Here is a 21,229-nt window from a genome sequence, read left to right as displayed (position 1 = left end):
GTGTAGTTGCGAATAAATAACGGTGTTTAAACAGGACGACCGTCTCGCGAAAATTATGAGGTCGCCCCGTGGCTGTTGCGGCCCGTGACTCCGGTGGAATCCCGTGTTTTGCGCACGGAAGGGGAGAATGCAGCTGCACCGGCGATTAGTCGGACGACGAGTGACGTCAATGGTTTGCTTGTCTTTGCGAAAGTCTTGCGAGAGGGAGGTAGCGAAACTCAAGGAGAGCCATTAAATGCTTCTCCATGGGAGCACCATTCTCGCACATTTGCCACGCAAGTGTTTCATCGGCGAAGCCCATTACATTTTCCAAAACTCATCCTTCATTTCTAAGTAGAATATTAATTATATTTTGTAACATAAAGCGATGAGAGAACAATAATAAATAAATGAGAGCCGATCGATGAAATTAAATGCACATAAGTGAAAAATGTCGTCAATGCCATTTGACCAAGGCGGTTCTTTGCGTCTTGTAATATTTCTTGTAAATTTACAATTTGCAATTATCTCGACAAAGTTGCATGTAACATTAAAAACTGTAAATAATTTATTGCGGAAAATATTACCTCAGTCGGGATTCAACTCCGACAAATAATCGGATGTGCAGAGTTTACTCAAACTGGAAATTGTATAAATTCACGAATAATGTTATTTGGGCGCGAAGAGGGCGCGATAATTGCCTTTGTATATTTCTCGTTGTCAACATAAATGCAGTTAAATATAATTGATTAAAAATAATTTTTATCTTCTCTGTTAATTTTTTAGTTTCATCAAGGATGTATGGATCATATCTTAAGATGTTATAAAAAATATAAAAATTTCATAAATTATTACATGACCGAATATGGCATTTTTCACGTGTGATGAGAGAAAAACATGAGAAAACATAGATAGAATATCTATTCAGTTAGCTTATTAAAGTATTAAGTGAGACGAAAAAAGATTTTTCGAGTTTCAAATATAAATGTCTCAACGTTAACGATCATATTTAGTTGAAAGTGTTGATCAGGCATTTTTCAGAGATGGGATTATTTTCACGGTTGGGAGTCGCGGTCTCATGATCTCGCATAAAATAAGTCCAGGAAGGTTCTCTTCTCTTCTCTTCTCCCGAGAGGTGCATCGTTCTTAGATTCCATCAGTATATAGATAAACATTCTCTTTCACTTCTCGACTCTGCCTTTCGAGAGGCTTCGGGAGAGAATAAGTACGCTTTTACCATGCTCGCTCGTATCTCTTTGGAGCTCCCATGCCCATTCGTGTGCTCGTGTGTACGTGAAGCGTTCGCGTGCGTTCACGTGCACGTGCGATCAAAGTGGGAGAGGTATTGTGTCTCTACGTTGTCTTGAGAGGATGCGCGCGAGCGCGATGTGTCTGTGGGCATAATCGTTTATTTCGCGTCGACCTTTGCGGGGCACTACGTCAAAATGTCAGATGCGACCCCGCCTGAGCGCGAGGGAAGATGTACTGGGAACGTTGTAATGGGCTTACAAAGCGTAACAAACTGATGCGAGGTCAAACACACGACGGGCAATAAACACACGTAGAGATAAATGGGCCCTTAAGGTGCACCACACCGGGCCCGCCGCACCAGGAGGCGGGCGTTTCGTCTCTCGTCTCTCGACTCTCGACGCGTATCTCTCCGATGCATGCGATGTGATGTTTTGTTTGCCGCGAAATGAGCGTCGATCCGAGACCGCGATACCCGAAACTCGCGCTTGTCTCGCTCGTTTTCAAACAACGGCGTTATTCTCGTTCGTAAACGCGGGCGTAAACGCGCAATTGCAAGAACAATCGTTTCCCTTTTTTAGCTGCAAACGGATTTAGCTTTAACGGATTTATTTTTTTATATAGATATAGTCCACTTTTTTCTCTTTACAGATATATATATTTATATATTTATATATACACTTTTCCTGGATATCAGCATTAAGAATTTTTTTCCACATCGTGACGTATTTCTTCTTGAGTCGACTTCTTTGTATCGACTTTCTCTTATGAGAATTTATGCGAACATTCCGCAACGTTCATAATTCAACTATAACTTTTATAGACTTTGTCGTGTATCGAGAAATATTGTTAATATTTCTCGTTGTCAATATAAATATAGTTAAATATAATTGATTAAAGGTAATTTTTATCTTCTCTGTTAATTTTTTAGTTTCATCAAGGATGTATGGATCATATCTTAAGATGTTATAAAAAATATAAAAATTTCATAAATTATTACATCTGAATATTTGTGTAAAATCTGAGCACAATTATTTTTTTGGTTTAAAAATTGTTTAATTTTTTTATTGGTCTTGATTCTTATGTAAAATCGTATTTGATGAGAAAATAATATTAAGAATTAAATCAAATTTTATACATATACCTAGTCGTACACTATTAATCAAACAATAATAAATACTCGTACAAAAATTTATTTGAATCTACTTACTCCCTTTGGGAAAATATACTTTAGAAAACCTTAAAAGAGAATTTTAAAACTTACTTAAGGAAAATTAAAAGACATTAAAGAAACTTAAAAATTGTGAAAAATGAATATGAACGACTTATACATTTTTCTTTAAAATAATAATTGTAAAATTGATATGAATTTGTAGGCAAGCCCCATTCGCAAGTAAACTTTAATTTGATCTTACTTTAAAACTTACGAGCACTTGAAAAATTCCAGATGCAACGGAAATAATAAAAAATAATAAAACCTTTGGTTTTTCTAAGCTATTTTAATGCGTCTTGAAATATATACTTTAAAGATTTTTAGGTTACTTTAGACTAACCTTTTATCCTAAATTACTTCAAAATTTTTAAAATAAACTCTTAATTACCTTTAAAAAATCACTTACTTAACTTTATTTAAAATAAATTTTCCGCAGAAGAAGATCGCAACCCCACTTTGTACTCATAGTCAAAACATTCTCAAGTATCGAAACAGTCGCACGTCCCGGACTGCAGACACAGACGGAGCAGTACGATCGCCATGAGCGACTCGCGAAGCGTAACAAACTGACACGGGGTCAAAACGCACGACGTGCGAGTCGCGGAGTCGCGACGGGCAATAAACACGCTGAAAGATAAATCGCCGGGCGATCGGGTTCAGTCCGTGGCCCAAGTCTCGGGAAAAATATATTGACGCGCGGTAGTTTTCATTTTCGATACGAAGAACGCAGATCGGTATGAACAACAACGTATCATCCGGACTACCAAAGATGATTGGGTTTATTGCCTCTCCCCTTTGTACATTTATAACGTACACTCGCTTACTTTACTTTACGATCCAGCCGCAAACAGATATCGAGGCTCACCTTACTCGTTACCGCGCGCTATCCTGTGGAAATTATTGCTATCATAGAGACAATGCTATCATGGAAACTTACTGTGAAATCTAACGTGATTATCCGTTATTATTCATATCGAGAGACATATCATTTTTACAGGATCCGACCTTCGCGAAAGTAATCGAATAATTTAGTAATCTGGGGGTGAATGTTGTATATGATTAATATAATGCGTTCTCCACGAGATCGTTACAATATAGAATAATTGAATAAGCTTTCGGGGAATACAGACATTATAGACCTAGAGATTGTCTTTCTTTCCGACTCGCGTCTCTATCGATCAATTTTATACACAAATCATGCCCAGTCCATGCTCTATGCTTTAACTGGCTTTGACCATGATGGACGTAGACGTGTTTCACATCGCACACGTCAGACGGCGGGCGGGCGGCTTAGCGTCCTGCTTTCTCTTTTCTACGTTTTTTTTTTTGCAAGCTAATCGTGCTGACGGTATGTACGATCTGTGATGTTCGATTCTCTTTCAGATGCCGCAGACGGTGCCGACCGCGGCCGGCTACTCGCCGTCATTCGACTACAGTACTTTTCAATTCGATTTGTCTCTCCTGCCGGACGATTACAGCCCAACCGGCGCGGGCGGCCAGGCCTGTTTGAAAAGTTCGCAGATCAAGCAGGAGGCACGTTCGCCACGCTCGGGATCTCCCACGATCTACCAGAGCCCACCGTATCCGACCGGCGAGTTGCCCTTGTCGCCTAACTATTCGCATGAGGGTTCCTCGCCGGGATATCCGACGAGCCCCTATTACGTACCCAGGAGCCCTCAGAGCGCCCAGTTTTATCCTACCAGCCCGGAACCGTCTGCCAAGCAAACGGTCAAGAGGGAGAAGAGCCTCGACCTTTTGGCTATTCTTCAGGAATCCAGGTAGATACCGTATCGCGTCTAATTAATTATTTTGTAATTAAAGTAGACTTTTACCTTGGCTCGTATTTTTTTTAATGTCCATAGATATCACGCGTGTTCAAAATCAGGACATAAGACTTCGGTTGGATCCACTATATAGTGACTAGTGCGTATTAAAGCGGTTGTATATCTATTACTGGTTTAGTAAAAGTAAAATACAAATATTTCGAATTATAAAATACAGATTTTACTTAACAACGCAAGTTAAATCTATTGAGGATTTCGTGGTTTAATCCATTTTTATGTTTATATTAAATTAAACAGATATTTTTTTAGTCGTCAACGTGCGACGGCTTTAATGGGGCACTAGTATACAGTTGCATAAACTTGAAACCTACACAAAAAATGCAAATTTGATAAAACGTAGATTAAAACGCCCGCGCCGATGTTAAATTTCGTCTCTACTTTCAAAGAAAAAATTTAATTTTTTTTATCTATATGAAATGCTATTACACTGTGTTATATATGATCGTTATACGTGACGCGCGTGAGCGATTAAAAATCGCTGATCACTCGCATTTAGGACTATACTTGGATGCTATTATTTCTCGTGTCCTGTCATTTTCTTCGTTTACAATCTTTTAACGGTAATGGATCGCGCATTTTCGCATGATTACAGACTCTTAGCCGAGAGTCTGGGTTACCGTGAGGACTCAACCGACTGTACAGTGCCCTGTACTCCGCCTCGAAGCGAGGAGGATATCTATAACAGTCTCGACGCCGATTTCCTACCGAAGAAGGAAAACACTGGCGTGCAGGGACATCCGTTATTGAAAGAAATCCTTTTCAAGGAGGAACCGCGATCCGTTTCTAGCAACAACGGTTCGTCGCCATCTTCCTCTTTGTCCTCCTCTTCATCTTCGCCCAGTCCCTCGAGCGAATTTGAGGGTAGTTCAGCGTTGCACGAACTCCTCTTCAAGGGCGCCGCCCTTCGTAAGGACCTTGTGGTAATTTCCAAGACGAGTCAGCTTAAGGTGGAACGAGGATCGCGAGAAGAACTGGTGAATCCATTGCGAAAGGAGGAAGAACTTTTCAAGGACGGCCAGAAAAGCGATCATCAGCTGCTGCGAGAAGTACTGAGGGATACTAGCTTCCAGAGGAAGTACAATCTAAGACCTGTCGATCTCGGCGGCGTCGGCACTGGTTTCGTCGAGGACATGGAGACCGGCGAATGCGTCGGCGACCTCGCCCGCGAACAGCTCGAGCCCGTCCTCAGTCTGGCTATTCAGCAACTACAGAAGGACTTTGACAATACCTGCGTGGCGCTCGGTATTCACCCAGGTGAGCTTCCTTTAAACTGAAGCCTCCGTTTAATTACAATTTTATAAAACAATCTTCTCTTCTGGTTCATATTTCTGCAAGATGAGTGGAGACAAGTCTTGCAAATGAGCGTAGCTTGATTATCATACAATTTTTCTCATTGAAGATAGCTTTGGAAATTTATAAAGAATGCTGAAACTGAATTTTTTTATAATGCAAATCAAATTAATTGAGACAGCACAAATTATTGAACCACAATTTGCGGATTATAAAATCTATACGTATTATTATAATCGTAGACACCGGATAACGAATTAAAGAGCTGAAGTGATAAAAGATATGATATATAAAATCATACATCTTATACGATTATCGATATTATCTCGCTAAAGATTAATTGCAAGTATACTGGAGAGTAAGTGCGTATGTCCTTATATAAGCACGCCATTTCTATAATAGTCACCGTGACAATGGCTGTAATCACGTGCGCGTTAATTATTATTATTATCAACCTTATGGTAATCATCGAGTAAGATTTATTCTTGCGTTTCTTATAAAATTTTATCATTACATCTTTTGCTAAGATTATCTCGACAATGTAACTCGAGAATTATCTATATTCGTGATTTTCGATGATGTTTCATACGGTAGATTATAGCTCAAGTCTTATTATCATTCCAGAACTTATGAAAGTATTAAAATTGAGTCAAGCAATCTCTTTCTTTAGCAATCTCTCAAACTACTTATCGTATGCGTGTCCATAGTTGTAATGCAATGTCGAGATTCGTTAGTATCTCACTTCTCCATCTATAAACTCTCTCCTCGTGATCAGATATACTGTGGAAATATTCACTTCGTGCCATTCGATGATGTATAGACGACACGATTACGAGCGAACCATCAGAAATTCCGACGCGCACTTCGGTTTTCTCGGTTAAGTATCAGCTAGTCTCGTTCCGTTAGGCCTTCTCGTTACCTTGCCGCGGGCAGTAATTTCGACGACGACGATATCGTCGTCGTCATCGTCGTCGTCGTCGTTATATATTCGCAAATACAACTAGTTCATCTGTTAATGTGAACCATGAGTCACGGTTGAAATAAATTACCAAAGCATGTCGTGTTGGCATGCTTTCACAAGGAGTTACGAAATTATGGTGCTGTGCCATGACGAAGATCCACGTCATCGATATAATTACATGCCTTACAGATTTTTTTTTATTCTCAATATCCTTTTACGCTCATTAATATGACTTATTAATATGACGCAACTATTATACTTCCGCACGATATCTTCTCAATAAGCGGGAAACGTTTTCAAACGTTGCAGCAATATTGCGACTACGTTGCTGCAACGTTGCCGCAATGTTCGAAAATGTGCTTTGCCCTTTCTGATTTTTCTTGGAGGGTACGAATATTCGTGTAATTTAAAATCTCGTTTCTCGGTCCTTCAAGTTTATCATTTTTCATCGCTGCGTTTTTTCGACGCGATTGGCGACCGTGAAAATAAGTAACGTCAGATTTCCGACACTTAATTGCAGAGCCCAGACGCTGGAGCGCAGCGGATGTGGCGGCTTGGGTACAATGGGCCAGGCGGCAATTGCAATTGCCTTCGGTACCTATGGAGAGCTTCAACGTGGATGGCGCGACGCTGGCCTCCCTCACAGAAGAAGAATTCTGCCGGAGAGCTCCTCAGGTGAGCTCAAATATAGGTTCCTTCCTTTAATCTTTTAATGAAACTGACAATGTGACACAGAGATCACGTTCAAAGAATATAGATGATTATATAGATGATTAAAGGATTTTTCTTTTTTAAATATTATTATTACAAACGATTTTTGTATTATTTACTATTTTCCCTTGGCAGAAAATACTCGCATTTTATCTAAATGACCTTTTTTCCAATTTTTCCATTTTCCGTTAAATATCTTACGCGCAATAATCAAACTTGTTTGTTCAAAAAATTCTGATATACAAAGTCTGATTAAACGGGGAATAAGATTTCGTTGTTTACTTCTATTTTCTCGACTGCTTCAGCTTCTCGCGACTGCATACTTAAATGTAGGTAAATTATGTAGATATCTGTTATTCAGACATCGCTTTTAATCTCCGAGCAAAAAAGAAATTGCTCAAGATATTGCAAAAAGAAAAAAAATTCGCATTAAATTTTTATTCTTTATTTTTACACTTTATCGTGTCCGACTTTTATTTTCTCGTACACTACGTTAAGCGCATGCACGACTCACAACTTTGACGTGTACCGTTACGCAATGGCTTGCGTCTGCGATGATCGACCTCGTCGCACGTCGTGGGGATCGTACATACTTGTACTTACGTGCTTTCGATGAATCAATCAGCCGCGTGATTTTCGAAATGATTTTATTTTACGTTAATGTAAAAAGGTCTGAGACGAGAAAAAAAAAACACTTAAATTTACGTATGGGTTTTTTGCAAGACGTTCTCTCTGTATTGTAATATGGATGCTTGATGATGTTAGCAACAATAACGAAGTGATACTCAATCCTATATAAAAATGTATTCTTATCTGTCTCATTGGATTTTTTATGGAACTTATCTCTCGTCGCGTCGCGGAAATTTATAATAGATTTTACATTTATCGCGATAATTGTCGTATGTTGCGTCTATTTAGTTCGTAATTTCTTTCGATAGTAAAAGTATTTTCATAAGTAATCACATATTTAAAATTAAATTATTGTACTTATATATATTTCATCAAGATTAATTTTCAAGATTTCATCATGATTAATTTTTAATAAATGTCAGTACTTATCAGTGACAATAAAATGTAATATAATAACAGGATGTGTGGATGTGAATCGATAAATTCATGTTTCAGTGAAATTATGGCAAGTTTAAATTTGACATCCAAAAAAGTTACACGCAATCAGTGAGCGTAATTTTAACTTTATCCTTTATTATTGTAACAATTCGCGATCGTTGTAAGCAAGTTCGATCGTTGAAGAAACCAGGGCCGGGACTTGAGAATGTCCGTTGCCAAGATCCGGTGAAAGTGAATTTCCTGGTAATCGATGCGCGTTTATGTCCCTTCCGCATAATCTGTACCTGAAGAATTAACTGAATTGTGGTTGAATATACGTTGTTCAAGATTTCGACATAACATAACAGGATCGGAATTCCCCAAGAATCATCTGACGCGTGAAAGTTACACGTTTGTGTCAGAGATACGATTTCAGGAGAAGTCTTTAAGATTGTTCAAGATTGTCAATGTTTTTCTTTTATTAACTTCTTCTTTTTTATCAGGTTAAAACTCGTGTAATCTCATATTAACGATATATATTGACATTGATGAGTATCAACGTGAAAATTTAAATAAAAATATAAATTTTTACATAATTATCACCCAGTCTTGTTTTGAATGAAATACTATTTTATATTATCATATACGGGATGAAGATTGTAAAAGGCTAGGTTTAAGAGTAGATTTCTGAAATCATGTTAAGATAAAAATTCTAATATAAAAATATCGAGACTAATAATTTTTGAATTACAAGCATTTAAGTTATACTGTCTAAAACTTATGCTTATTTAAATGCGGCACAAAGTGCTAAAAGCGAAAGCTAATTATCGCCTCTTATTAATATCGATATAATAAAGATTATATATATATGCGAAGATAAAATTATTGATGTTTCTAATTATTGATATTTATTATATTAAAAAATTATTGTAACCTTGACATTATTATGGTATTAGAATTTTTGTCTCAAATAATGCTAGAAATTTCCCTGTATTATTACGGCCTTTACGGGACATCCTGTATGACAAATACCTTTGCAATCTTAAATAGAGTCTCAAAATTCGCGAATCAAAATTAACTTTCTTATTATAGTAAGAAAGTTTTTAAAAAATTAAGTAAAAAAGTTATTTGTTAAAAATTTTTATTTTAAATAATAGTTTGTAAAATAAGGGTTTATAAAATAATAAGGATACTGAGGTGTATTTTGATTCGCAAGTCTCAGGACAATAGTGAAAATATTAATTTTGATTACAATATGCATGTCTAGCGCACATTTACACTGTAAATGCAATTTTCTACCTTGTAAATAATATCTGACTTAAGAATATATGTGATTACAAGTATCGTAGTTTGATTAACACACGAAGTAACTTAATTACAAAGTACTATTAATGATCAGTTATGCATATCTCGATGTGATTATTTGACGAATCAAAGTATGAAATTATCTTTATATGAATATATTATTATTCGAAAAGAACTGGTAAAATAACAAATTACGACGGCTTCTTTCTGCTGGCTTTTCTGATACTTGTGCATACAAGCTGCATTAAGTCGCTTATTAAGTAACAAGTTTTATATCCACATCGAGCGTGTTAAAAACCGGTTGTACCAACATCGATTATACCTATTTGTCGACTGCAGTTAACCCTAAACTTGACAAAGTTGAGATAAAGCTAAGAAAGTGAATTTGACGTTGCATTATAAAATAAAGTGTCACTTTAACCAACTTTTTTTTTTCTAAAAAGTGTAATCTTTTTTTTTTACAGTTACTATTCATTCGTTGATTATTTTTTATTATTTAGTATAATGATTACAATAAAATAGGATGAGAAGCAAAATACATTTCCTCGCTTCATTACCTAAGAATTCATTTTTTTTCTCCGCCATCTTCCTGAGTTTGTTGAAGAAAAACAGGAAATATCAAAGTCAGTTAAGAGCCTGAAACATAATAAATGCCGCATAAACTCCGGACAATTATGTTATGTTTTTAAATCGTAAGCATAAATAGGTAAATCTTGGAGTCTCGTCGATCGATGCGATGCGCATCTTATTATTCGAAGAGAATTACAGGCGTAAGTCTAACGGAAATTAATAGCGAGTATAGAGTAGCTGTGTATATGACGAGCAGCGGCGAAGTAGTCATGCATAATGGATTCCGCTTTGCGTCTAGTAATTGGATAATCGCGTTGCGAAGTACCACGGTAGTTCTCGTAGCGTGGAATCATGGTCAGACTTATGGTCACGTTCTATCTGCGATGCGATCTCGCCGAGTCCTTTCCTCGTTTCTTCGTGTTTCGTTGACGCGACGCGACGTGCAGTCGAGTTTCTTTCGCGGGCTTCATTCATGGTTCGACTCACAAATATTACGCACGCGTACTTTATATTGCCCGTAAAGGTTTACCCGGCCAATTTAATTTTACAGCTTAAGTAAGGGCGATTTAATTCAATGAATTTAAAATTCGTAGATATTCAGTCGTATATCCTTCTTTCTTAAGTCGTCTATAATTAATCGCTTGGTTTCTCGAACTTTTCCAAGTATACTGCAATAGAAGATCATTGAAGATAAAACGTTCAGGTGTAAAGACAATTTTTATCGAGTTTAAACTTTTTTTAAATCGAAATCATAAAAGATAAAATATGGAAAAAAGTGAAAAGAACAGAAAATTGGATTGCGTTTAATAAATGGCGTTTAATGCTGACGTGTAAGCCCCGGACGAGTCATGCCACGTTCGCTTATCGACTCCTCGAGGAAATAATTACGGCATTCTTTGCGGTTTGGCATCGCGTTTAATGGCAGCGATTATCGATACGCGAGAATATTTGTTTCTCGGAATATTGCAAAGTATCCAAGTATGATTGCGCCGCTGAATGAGGCATAAGAATGTGCCGCGCATTGATTACATTGGCAGATCGAAGGAAATGCTTCGTTAATAAGCACTGCGCGATCTAATTTCAACAATTAAATCTTGCAAATAATCATTACGCATTTCGAATCGTTGCTTTGTAATAATAGCTACATTGCTCCAACAGCTTGAGATGAAATCTCTCGCATCTCGCGTCTCCGGATGGCGGCACGTTTGTGGCATCGTGAGGACAGGCGACAAGAATATAACGGCGATGCAGAATAACCGCGTGTCCGAAATGAATGTGCGTGCGTGCGTGCGTGCGTGCGTAAACCGCTTCTCGAACACTCACTCCAAGATCAGCAGGATCGGCTTCACCGTGCCTACCGGTGTGCGCGCCATTGGCTCGTCAGAAACGACCGAAAAGTGGGTCAACCGCTCGAATGTCTTGCCTGTTGCGTTGCGTCTCTCTCAACGAAGCCGCTTTCTCTTCTCTCGCGCGCACAACGATTCTTCCATTGGAATTCTAACGCTCCTAACGCGCTTTTCTGTCTCTCTTTTTCTCTTTTCTTCTTTCTCGCGTCTATTCTTTTCCGTGCTCAGCTTTTATTATCTTTAATCGTCCCTATATATGAGCTTGAAGGCAAGTGACAAGTTAAGTTTAGGTCCTCGATATACACAGATAATATTTTGATATTACATATAATATGTAATAGATTGTAATAGTTTGATCTTGTTTAAATAGAGAACATTGAGGTGTGTTATTTGATGCGTCAAGCGATGTCTACAATGAGATTTTAAATTTATTATTATTGTAGTCGACCAGCTTAAACTCCTTTGAGTTTAACGCCTTAAACATTGCTGTAGACGCCGCTTTATAAAACGTCGAAGCTACGGATAATTATGCTAATAATGCTGGTACGACTGTTTATATTAAAGTGCGGGAGCATGCTGCACGCACAGTTGGAGATCTGGAAGGCCGCCGTCGAGGAATCACCACGAAACACTCTAGCCGCTTCCTGGAGTCCCACGGGAGTAGTTCAGTCTCCAAACAGCGCCGTGACAGCTCCGACTGTTGGAAATACAATAGTTGGCCTCAAGAAATCTCCCTGCACTATTGATTTCTCAGATGGTATGTTATATGCTTCTTGGATCATTTAACGGATCATTATTTATCGAGTGTATTAAACTCGTTTGACGAAAAAATTAAGTGGACACGTCTTATTTTCATGCTTAATTCCGTAGACATAATATTAATAAACTGCGCATTCCTATGGATTTGTCACTTTGGTTTAGAAAAAGTAAGATATCTTGAATCACATATGGGTCTCTCTCTCTCTCTCTGTCTCTCGCTCCTTCTATTTTTATTTTACTTTATTTTATTTTCGTTAAATTCTTTGTTTATATTATATTTACATTGCTTTCTTTTGTTTATCAATGTAATTAATTTTCTTTAACTTTTGCAAGTTTTTTTGTTCCTTATATTATTTTTGCTTTCATTTATTTGGTCTTAGAAGGCCCAGCCTTAGTATAATAAATGTTTTTTCTTCCTTTTTCTCTCCCTCTCTTTCTAAAGTATTAAATTGAAAAGAGATATGTTCAACTCTTTCTAAGGAAGGAGTACAGATGTTAAGATCAGGGAATGCGCAGTATCTACATCTGTTATGTCTAAAGAACTTGTAATGATAGAGCTTAATTATATCGGCTCTTTACTGGGTTTCACGCTCGAATAAAATTTAACGCAACGAATGCCAAGTTGACAAAACGCAATTAGTTTCGCTTCTTATCCCTCACTCCTTGCGTTCCCTTGATTCTCTGCGTGCAGACGAGGATGAGGATTGCGCTTCCGCTCAGAGCAGCGGGAACGACGACAACGGCGGCGCAGGCGGTAAGATACGCAACGGCGGTAGCCACATTCACCTCTGGCAGTTCCTGAAGGAGCTGCTGCAGAGTCCGGACGTTCACGGCTCCTGCATACGTTGGCTGGATCGCAACAAGGGAGTTTTCAAGATCGAAGACTCGGTGCGCGTCGCGCGACTCTGGGGCAAGCGAAAGAATCGGCCCGCGATGAACTATGACAAGCTCAGCCGCAGCATCCGACAATACTACAAGAAGGGCATCATGAAGAAGACGGAGCGTAGCCAGAGACTGGTATACCAGTTCTGTCATCCTTATTGTCTATAAGGAAGATTCCTCCGTCTCTCTTTCTCTCTCTCTCTCTCTCTCTCTCTCTCTCTTCGCCTTCCGCGTTTTCTTTTTCCCACTTCTCCTTTCTCGTATCTACGAGTCCTCTCCAATCTCTTTTCCTTTGTGCGAGTAGGCGCACGTGGTGGTCTGGAGCGAGTGACCTCAACAAGAGCCCACCAGCACAAAGATTAAAAGGTAAAAAAAGAAAAAAAACGAAATGATCCGCCATGCTCGATATTATCCCGACAATAAGAGCGAGCTATGGTCGGGTCCGCTTAGTACGCCCGTTTTGGGCGATCACTTTCGCCTTATGTTCATTCCCTTTTTTTTCCCATTTCCCTTTCACTTTCCCTCTCTGTCTCCTGTGTGTACGTACTTACGTCTTCGCGTTTTCTTTTTCTTTTTTTTTTTTATTAATAATATTGTATATGTATAAGCACGCGATTTTCTACCGGGTCGGTCTTTCGTTTCGACGAAGCTCTTGTCGCGAGGTGAAGACGCGAGCGGGTGGAAATTTGCCAGAGAAAAGGGAAGAAATGACTCTTTCCTCTCTATTCTCACAATCGCTTGTCGGCACCAGTTCGTCGGATCCTCGAGCTGTCTAATAATGTACGCGATACGTCCACGGGACACCACACTCAGCGCGCGGAACTATTCGTCGCAACTTGATTCCGCCGATTTTTCTCGATATGATAACGAACGGAGATTGAAATTGTCTCGGGAGATAATCTATTTTTTATACGAAAAAAATTTTTCTAATCGTGCACGCGCCATGACTTCGTCGTTCTTCCCTACTGTGTCGCAAACGAGCGAAAATATCAGGGTTGCTACAAAACTGCTGTTGCTGGAAATATCAGGAGCATTGAAAACGGTTAGGAAAATTAAGGAAAAGTCAAGGAATTTTGCAAAATTTTCTGGAAAATTTTCTTAAAATTTTTGACGGATTTTTAAAGGAGTTTATACGTACACGCAGAAAAATGTTTGATTGAATCAACTGGAATTCTGATGGAAAATGAGCAATCCTGAATTTAAGTCTACTAGACTCTGGTTATCTCAATTAGAATTCTAGTCGATTTAACCAGAAATCTGGCAGAATTTTAGCTTGTTCATTTTCTACTGGAATTCCAGTTAATTCAACCAAACATTTTTCTCCGTGTACACCACACCTACGCAGTTTTGGAATACTATCGACTTAACAAAAAAAATGCAAGCCATAAACTTCATCAGTAACTTTAATAACAATTTACATTGCTACGTTAAATTGATTTCTCAACAAAATGTGTGTTACGATTTTAACGATTTCAAAATCAGGACGAAAATGCAAAACAAAAGAAATTGAAAATATTATTAAATTCAAAACATCAAGAAAAAAATCATGAAATTTTCTCCAGGAGACATAATGGAATTTTAGAACGAGGAATTTGTAACAATCCTGAAATACGGAACAAAGAAGAAACGAAACGTCAATTTGCAGGTGCAGTATAGCGTAATGTCGCGTGTATCTGACGGAAGATGAAAATATCTTCGTCGAAATAATCATTACCTGCTCGCGACGGGATGAGGTTAATTATATTTTTGCACATTTTACGACCTCTAACACGCGCAAGTTTCGCGGAAATATTTTTACGCGCGCGCGAAGGTGTTTATTAAGTTGTCGAGAGTGCCTTAGACGCGTGCGGTGGGAATCGCGATAATGAAAGACGCGCCGCGTTCAAGCCGCGAGGATTTCTGATCGGATCACGGACGATGGTCATCACGAGAAATTTCGCGCCCGCGATCGACGACCGCCTCATAGACAGATCGATCGAGTGGGCTTTCCGTTCGAGAGAACGGCGGGAGAAAGAGAACAATTATACGGCGATCGCTGTTGCGCTCGAGGCGTCTCAGACGCACGGCTGGTGCTGGTGATTTTGGTCCCATATATCTATGATATATTAAATATTGTATGTTCCATGAACGATTAGGATTTAAGATTTAGGTGCGTAAGTGTGTATCGGGAACTCACGTGAGTCACCCTTAAGTTACTCCAAGAGATTTTTTTTTTTTCCTCTTTTCTAAGGAGAACAAGAATGTAATATTGACCGAAATATGGAAAAAAATAGCATTGATTTGGTCAATAATCGGTCAATATGACGTCAAATTGACCGATTATTTGGACTTTCTTGTTCTCCTTGAATTTTTTTCTCTTCTCACGTTTTCTTTTCTTGCTGCAACGTCCACGCCGCGCGATCGCGATTGCAATGTCGATCGCATCGATTGTTTATGCTTGTAATTCATAAGTGGCTTTCATGCATTTCTATGTTATTCATCCTTTTTTATCCTTTATTTCTTTAATAGTAAGTTTAGATTAATTTTCAGATTAATTGAAATTTCATTCACTCTTCCGCGCAAATTATCGGGAAATTATTGGGTCATTCTTGTATCTTTCTTTTCTTTCGCTTTTTGTTATATGAAATACTTTTTTAAAATATTTTAATAAGTTATTTGCGATTTTGAATTACAACATATAATATATAAAATACAATTAATATAGAATTTCGCGCATTTTTAATTAAACATTAAGATTTTTACTACAACTAATGTTGTGTCCACGTTCGCTCACCAATCGGTTGTATATACAGATATTATATACAGATATTTTATATATATATATATATATATATATATATATATATAAAACACAACTATTTTTGTGCATTTGTTTTATTTATTTAATTGAGTTTGTTTTATAATTGAAATAGTACAATCTGCCGTGTGTAATGCTGGAAGCTCTTCGACATGCGGAATCCCAAGCAGAACAAAAATGTCATAATAACTTTTATTAATTATGACAAAAAATGATATAATTCGGTTAATATTCAGTCAATAAATATTCAGACAATAAATTAACATTATTTTGGCCTTCTTGTCCTCCTTGGGATTCCGTTAATGCCGATTCTGTGATTGATATCGGTACCGTTTTTTAGTTCGCTTGTGTATATCATGGATTTAACATTGGAGATTATTAGCATGGCTGTTTCTCGGCCGTGCGAAAGTGTAATTACGTCCATGCATCCTGTTAACATTGAACTTGAATCATTTTCAGCTCGCTTTGACTGCGCAACGTTCATTGTTCAGAATCGTATAATAAATACAACCGCTGCGTTCAGTAAAACAAAAGCAGCTTTGCAACTGTTATGATTCTTTATTATGATTAATTCTTACTTTTAATTCCTTACGAATTTAGATGTACGAACCATATTAAAGAATCTTACAACAGTTACAAATCTGCTTTTTCAGCTGAACGCAGAACACACAATAAATAAGTACGTTGTTATGAACGAGTAGAAAAATTGATTTGCATTTGTTTCTAAACATTTTACAAAGTAGTTTAAATTCATGACGATGAATTATTTTTTTCTTGCACAATTGTTTGCTAATTTAATGCTGTTCGACATGAATTAATATTTATGACGAGTGATCATTCTTTAATAACATTCTTTAATTCATTCTTTAATAACAATGTTATTCAGACTGTTAAAGAATTCAAGTCTCTTGTTTCGAACGTAGTACTTAAAGCCAAAGAACATGGCGGCGTGAACGAACGAATATCAGATAAATCTGTCGAGGAAATGAATTTGCTCGCGTAATTAGATCGTAAAGCTCGCCTCGGCTGTTGAATTTCTACGATGCGATACATTATTTTTTTATACGGCTTGATATCATCAAATCGGAAGTAGACCGCGGCGGGAACCTCAAAACACTATTGTTTAATGCATCTAAATTAAAATTGAGAGAAATATTAAATCACAGATATTATATATCTATCGAGAAATAAAAAAGTTGTTCGGATTAATTCTTTTGGTGCCTTCAATTTTTTTATGTTAAACTGATATGCTTTATCAATAGTTAATCAGTATGTAAATTTTATGTTTGCTGCTTCACGAAATTATATAAATACATGCAACGTAAAAAAAGTCTCTTTTCTTGATAGAATGATACGATGACTTCTATGCGATTAAAAGTGTCTCTTTTAAGATCGTTTGCTATCCGTTTTGTGCCAAGCTTTATATTCTGTTATAAATTTAACGGTAGTTGGTTCTTCAATTTCGCGATATAAAGTGCAAGGGAGACCCCAGGAAAGCAGGAAGGGATTTATCTTCGATCGATACCTGCATTATAACAGAAAGAGTGCAGTTCGTTGAAACGGATAAAATCCAGGAGTGGTTAATTTTCCAACTAGATAGAGAAACGGGAAATTATAAAATCGATCAAAATGACGCGAGTAACATTGAATAGATTCCAATCGCGCGATATCATATCACAAAACGGCCATTGTTGTGCATAACCGACTGTTTATTTATTAAATTATTAATTGCTAAATTTAAATTTTGTAAGACTAAGGGCTTTTTCCACTAATTTCTGGTTAAATTAATCTACTCGCAGAAGTGCCAACAGCGGTTTAATATATCAGAATATCCTCTCTCTTCCTCTTCTGAGAGAAACTGTGTTCAATTCTCACGTTGGCAATCGTGATGATTGAGTTAACCTTCGATTAGCGTTAATCGAAGTTGGTGACAGAAGCCCTAAAAAAAAGATGAAATATTTGTTTTAATGTAGCGTGTGTTTGTCAATAGACGTATTTCTTCTTTAAAATTGAAATTATTTTTTCTTAACAAAAATGTAAGAGATGGTGATATTTTTCTATAGTCTAAATAAATAAGAAAAAAGACTTGGGTTGTTTCACCTTTCGATAAACTTCAACTCACTGTCTTATTCTCTTACTCTCTTTTACTCTTTTGTTTATCTAATAGATAAATTAGTTTATCTAAACATAGTTTATCTGAAGATGAAACAACCGGTCCTTGTTAAAATAAATTGTAGGATTGCAATGATAAAAGTTTAAGCGTCAATTAATTTCAAATAGATTACATTTTAGCAGAATTTTAATGTGAGGTTCCATTATTCAATATTTTCATAAAAAAGAAAAATTGTCCCCTTTACCAAATACGTCCATTATCAAACATTTTAATTTACATATGTATATATCAATACGTATAAATATTTAAGGAATTTATATATTGTTATCGAATCATTGAGAGATTACTAATATTGAAATTTATATAGATCAGTGCAATTTATTCTATTTTAATGAAAGAAAAACGAGGGATGGGCTGGCGAGAGAAAATTGTGCTTCCATATTCCCAGTGATCTATGGCAATAGCGATGTAATTTATTGCACGTAAAATTTTGTAAATATTTGTGACTAGCACGAGAGTATATCTCTTTTTATTCGATAACCGTTACTGGTTTTATATGAGCAGATATTTTATTATATATATTATAATATTAAGCGTTATTTTCCTACATAATCGATCTTGCTCTGCAAGATATTTTGTTATGCATATATTATATATATTTATACATCCATGTTCGACTGTTTTAATGAGATTAGGGTGGATATGGCGAGTAGACGTGGTAATAATCAAGGCTGATCTCAAGACACGTCAGTAAATTGAGAGAGCAATACTATCGAAAATTTGTTACGTAGTTTGAAGACAGATTAAAATCGATAGATGACGACGACTGGAAAAAACTTAATATATTTGTACGCGGACTGAGATAAGCCTCGACACGGAAGCAATAATATTATTATTAACGATAAGAATTATATATATACATACATATATTTTCTTACGCCGACATTTTTCGTTGCCGATATTTGGAACGAGTTACTAACACGAAGCAAAGAAAAATAAAAAGGAATAAAAAATTCGTAAAATGTGTATTTGATATTTCCTCCATCCTTCATTTTTCAGACTCTTGAAGAAATTTGCGCTTTCCATCCTTGGAACTTTCATTATATAGCGCCAACGCTAAAATAACGGAACGCACTTTTTGGACATATTAAGAATCGGTCGACAAAAAAGCGAAAGCGACAAGGTGAAAGTCTTTTGGTAGAATTTCTAATCGTCGCCAATATTGAAAGCCGATCAATAAGCAAATAAATTATCGTATCTAAATTCCTCACGGCGTAATAAACGTTTCAACTCATAAAGAAAATTTCTTTTTCTATAATCAGTGAATATTTTTCAAATCTGTATAAATATATAATGTAATATTGTATATATTACATGATATAATATACTTTAAAAATCTCTCTCTCTCTCTCTCTCTCTCTCTCTCTCTCTTAATATGTTTTACAAAGGAGTAATTTAATTTATTCTTTTTGACACAACTATCGATTTATGTGTTTCCATCCTATTCTTTCTCGCCAATGAAAAAATAGTTTTGGTTTTAATATGGATCTCAATGTGACGTATTTTGCTTTTATTTTTAATCGTTTAATTACGTATATCCAACTTATAATTCATGATCGATTTTTATTTTTATTTATATCTTAATCACTTTCCATCGTTTTATTTATTAAGAATTTCATATATCTAATTTGTTTCCTCAAGCTCGTAATTTATTATATATTTTGTAATTTGGTTGAAGAAGACTTATTGGTATAGCCGAAACGTTTTATGCATTACATATTAATGAATAACTAGTTTTAATTCCTTTTTGACATTTTAATAAACTAGTTTTAATCTTTGACCTAATTAATTGTTTGTTATTTGTTTGATCTTTCTATTAATTTTATTATATTTGCATTGCAATTGCAAGCTAGGAAATTGATATTATTAAAATAATACGTGTATATTCTGTTAAAATAATATATATACCTATACATAATAATATCATTATTAGTATTTAATTGTTTAAAATATTTATGTGCCTTTATATTTAACTTTGTTAATTTAATGTACAGCAGCTTTTATTATGCACTAATCTTGTAATGCAAGTGACCGAATTCGCTCTACAATATTAATCTCTCATATATAAAATCTCTTTTTATATTCACAAACCCAACGAGAAGTAACTTAACTCGGCGTCGAATTAATTATTATTTTCTTATATACGAGTATATATTCTATTATTTCTTATAAACTATTGCCTGAAGGTTTTTGAAAAAATCGAATTAATTCTTTAATGCAATTTTATTGATTTATTCATCATCGATCATTCTACATCGCATGTAAATAAGAAAATTATATTAAAGAATTAGTTCTAAATAATAGTCGTTTTTCAGTTCCACGCAATAGTCCGTTATTGGGAAATTTTACGAGTAAAACACGTATGCATGTACATACCTACATACATACATACATACATACGTACAAACTTGATCCAACTGTTCGCTGATAACTATACGATGGGGGAGTATTTACTCTTGTGAGAGCTTTCCTCGGGGGCGATCCGGCCGGTGGAGCCAGCGAGCATTCCAATTTCAGGCATCGACGTTTCTGGCAACGCGAGGAAGAAGAGAACGCGGCCAAGAAGGCCGCGAGAAGGCGAGAATCTCGCCGCCATAAAGATTCGTATCGCTCTGGAAACGTCGAGGAGGAGCGCGAAGAGGCGTGCTCCTTCTCTCTCTTTTCTCTTTCCCTTTCTTTCTTTGCACCCTCTCGTGCGCGAGTGGGCGTCCCGTTTCAAGATTTACGACGATTTAATCGCGCAATTAATCTAACACCTTGTTGCAACAACACTTCGCGGCGAAACGGCGCGGCGCGGCGCGGCAAGGAAAAATTTCGAGCGCGCTAAGGAGGAAGAAATCGGGCCTGCTTCAATCTATCGCGGTCGGTATCGCGAGGTCGGTGAAGGAGCACGAAGTTTAACCACGTGTTAAAGGGGAGTAACGAGTACGCAGCGAAGGAGATGGGGGAGGGGCAAAGGGCGAGAGAAGAGATAGCCGCGATGTTTCATAGCTCGCCGCTCGCGCGGGGCAATCATAAGCGCCGCCGCGAAGGACCGCGTATCGTTGGAGTTCGACTACGATAAATGAGTCCTCGCAACTTTATCGGCCCGCCATTGTTTCGCG

General features: G+C 36.9%; 1 protein-coding gene across 1 annotated transcript; it reads left to right on the top strand.

Moving 5' to 3' along the window:
• Positions 1 to 3,788: 3,788 nt before the first annotated feature.
• On the top strand, positions 3,789 to 19,087 carry Ets98B (DNA-binding protein Ets98B). The gene is made up of 5 exons (XM_087416397.1): positions 3,789 to 4,218; positions 4,877 to 5,538; positions 7,056 to 7,210; positions 12,079 to 12,271; positions 12,965 to 19,087. Exons 1-5 carry the CDS (start codon positions 3,824 to 3,826, stop codon positions 13,321 to 13,323), a joined length of 1,764 nt encoding a protein of 587 aa, XP_087272523.1. The 5' UTR covers positions 3,789 to 3,823; the 3' UTR covers positions 13,324 to 19,087.
• The last annotated feature ends 2,142 nt before the right edge of the window (positions 19,088 to 21,229 follow it).

The sequence above is a fragment of the Acromyrmex echinatior genome, unplaced genomic scaffold, assembly GCF_024713525.1.
Source record: "Acromyrmex echinatior isolate Ae372 unplaced genomic scaffold, ASM2471352v2 Scaffold22, whole genome shotgun sequence".
Classification (NCBI taxonomy): domain Eukaryota; kingdom Metazoa; phylum Arthropoda; class Insecta; order Hymenoptera; family Formicidae; genus Acromyrmex; species Acromyrmex echinatior.
The sequence above is the reverse complement of the archived record's forward strand: the minus strand, read 5'-3'. Positions and strand labels throughout refer to the sequence as shown.

Excerpts from the sequence above, each read along its gene's own strand:
- Ets98B (XM_087416397.1), top strand. The coding sequence starts at position 3,824 with ATGCCGCAGACGGTGCCGACCGCGGCCGGCTACTCGCCGTCATTCGAC. Across the intron at positions 4,219-4,876 it reads GCTATTCTTCAGGAATCCAG|ACTCTTAGCCGAGAGTCTGG; the intron begins GTAGATACCGTA and ends GCATGATTACAG. Across the intron at positions 5,539-7,055 it reads GGCGCTCGGTATTCACCCAG|AGCCCAGACGCTGGAGCGCA; the intron begins GTGAGCTTCCTT and ends ACTTAATTGCAG.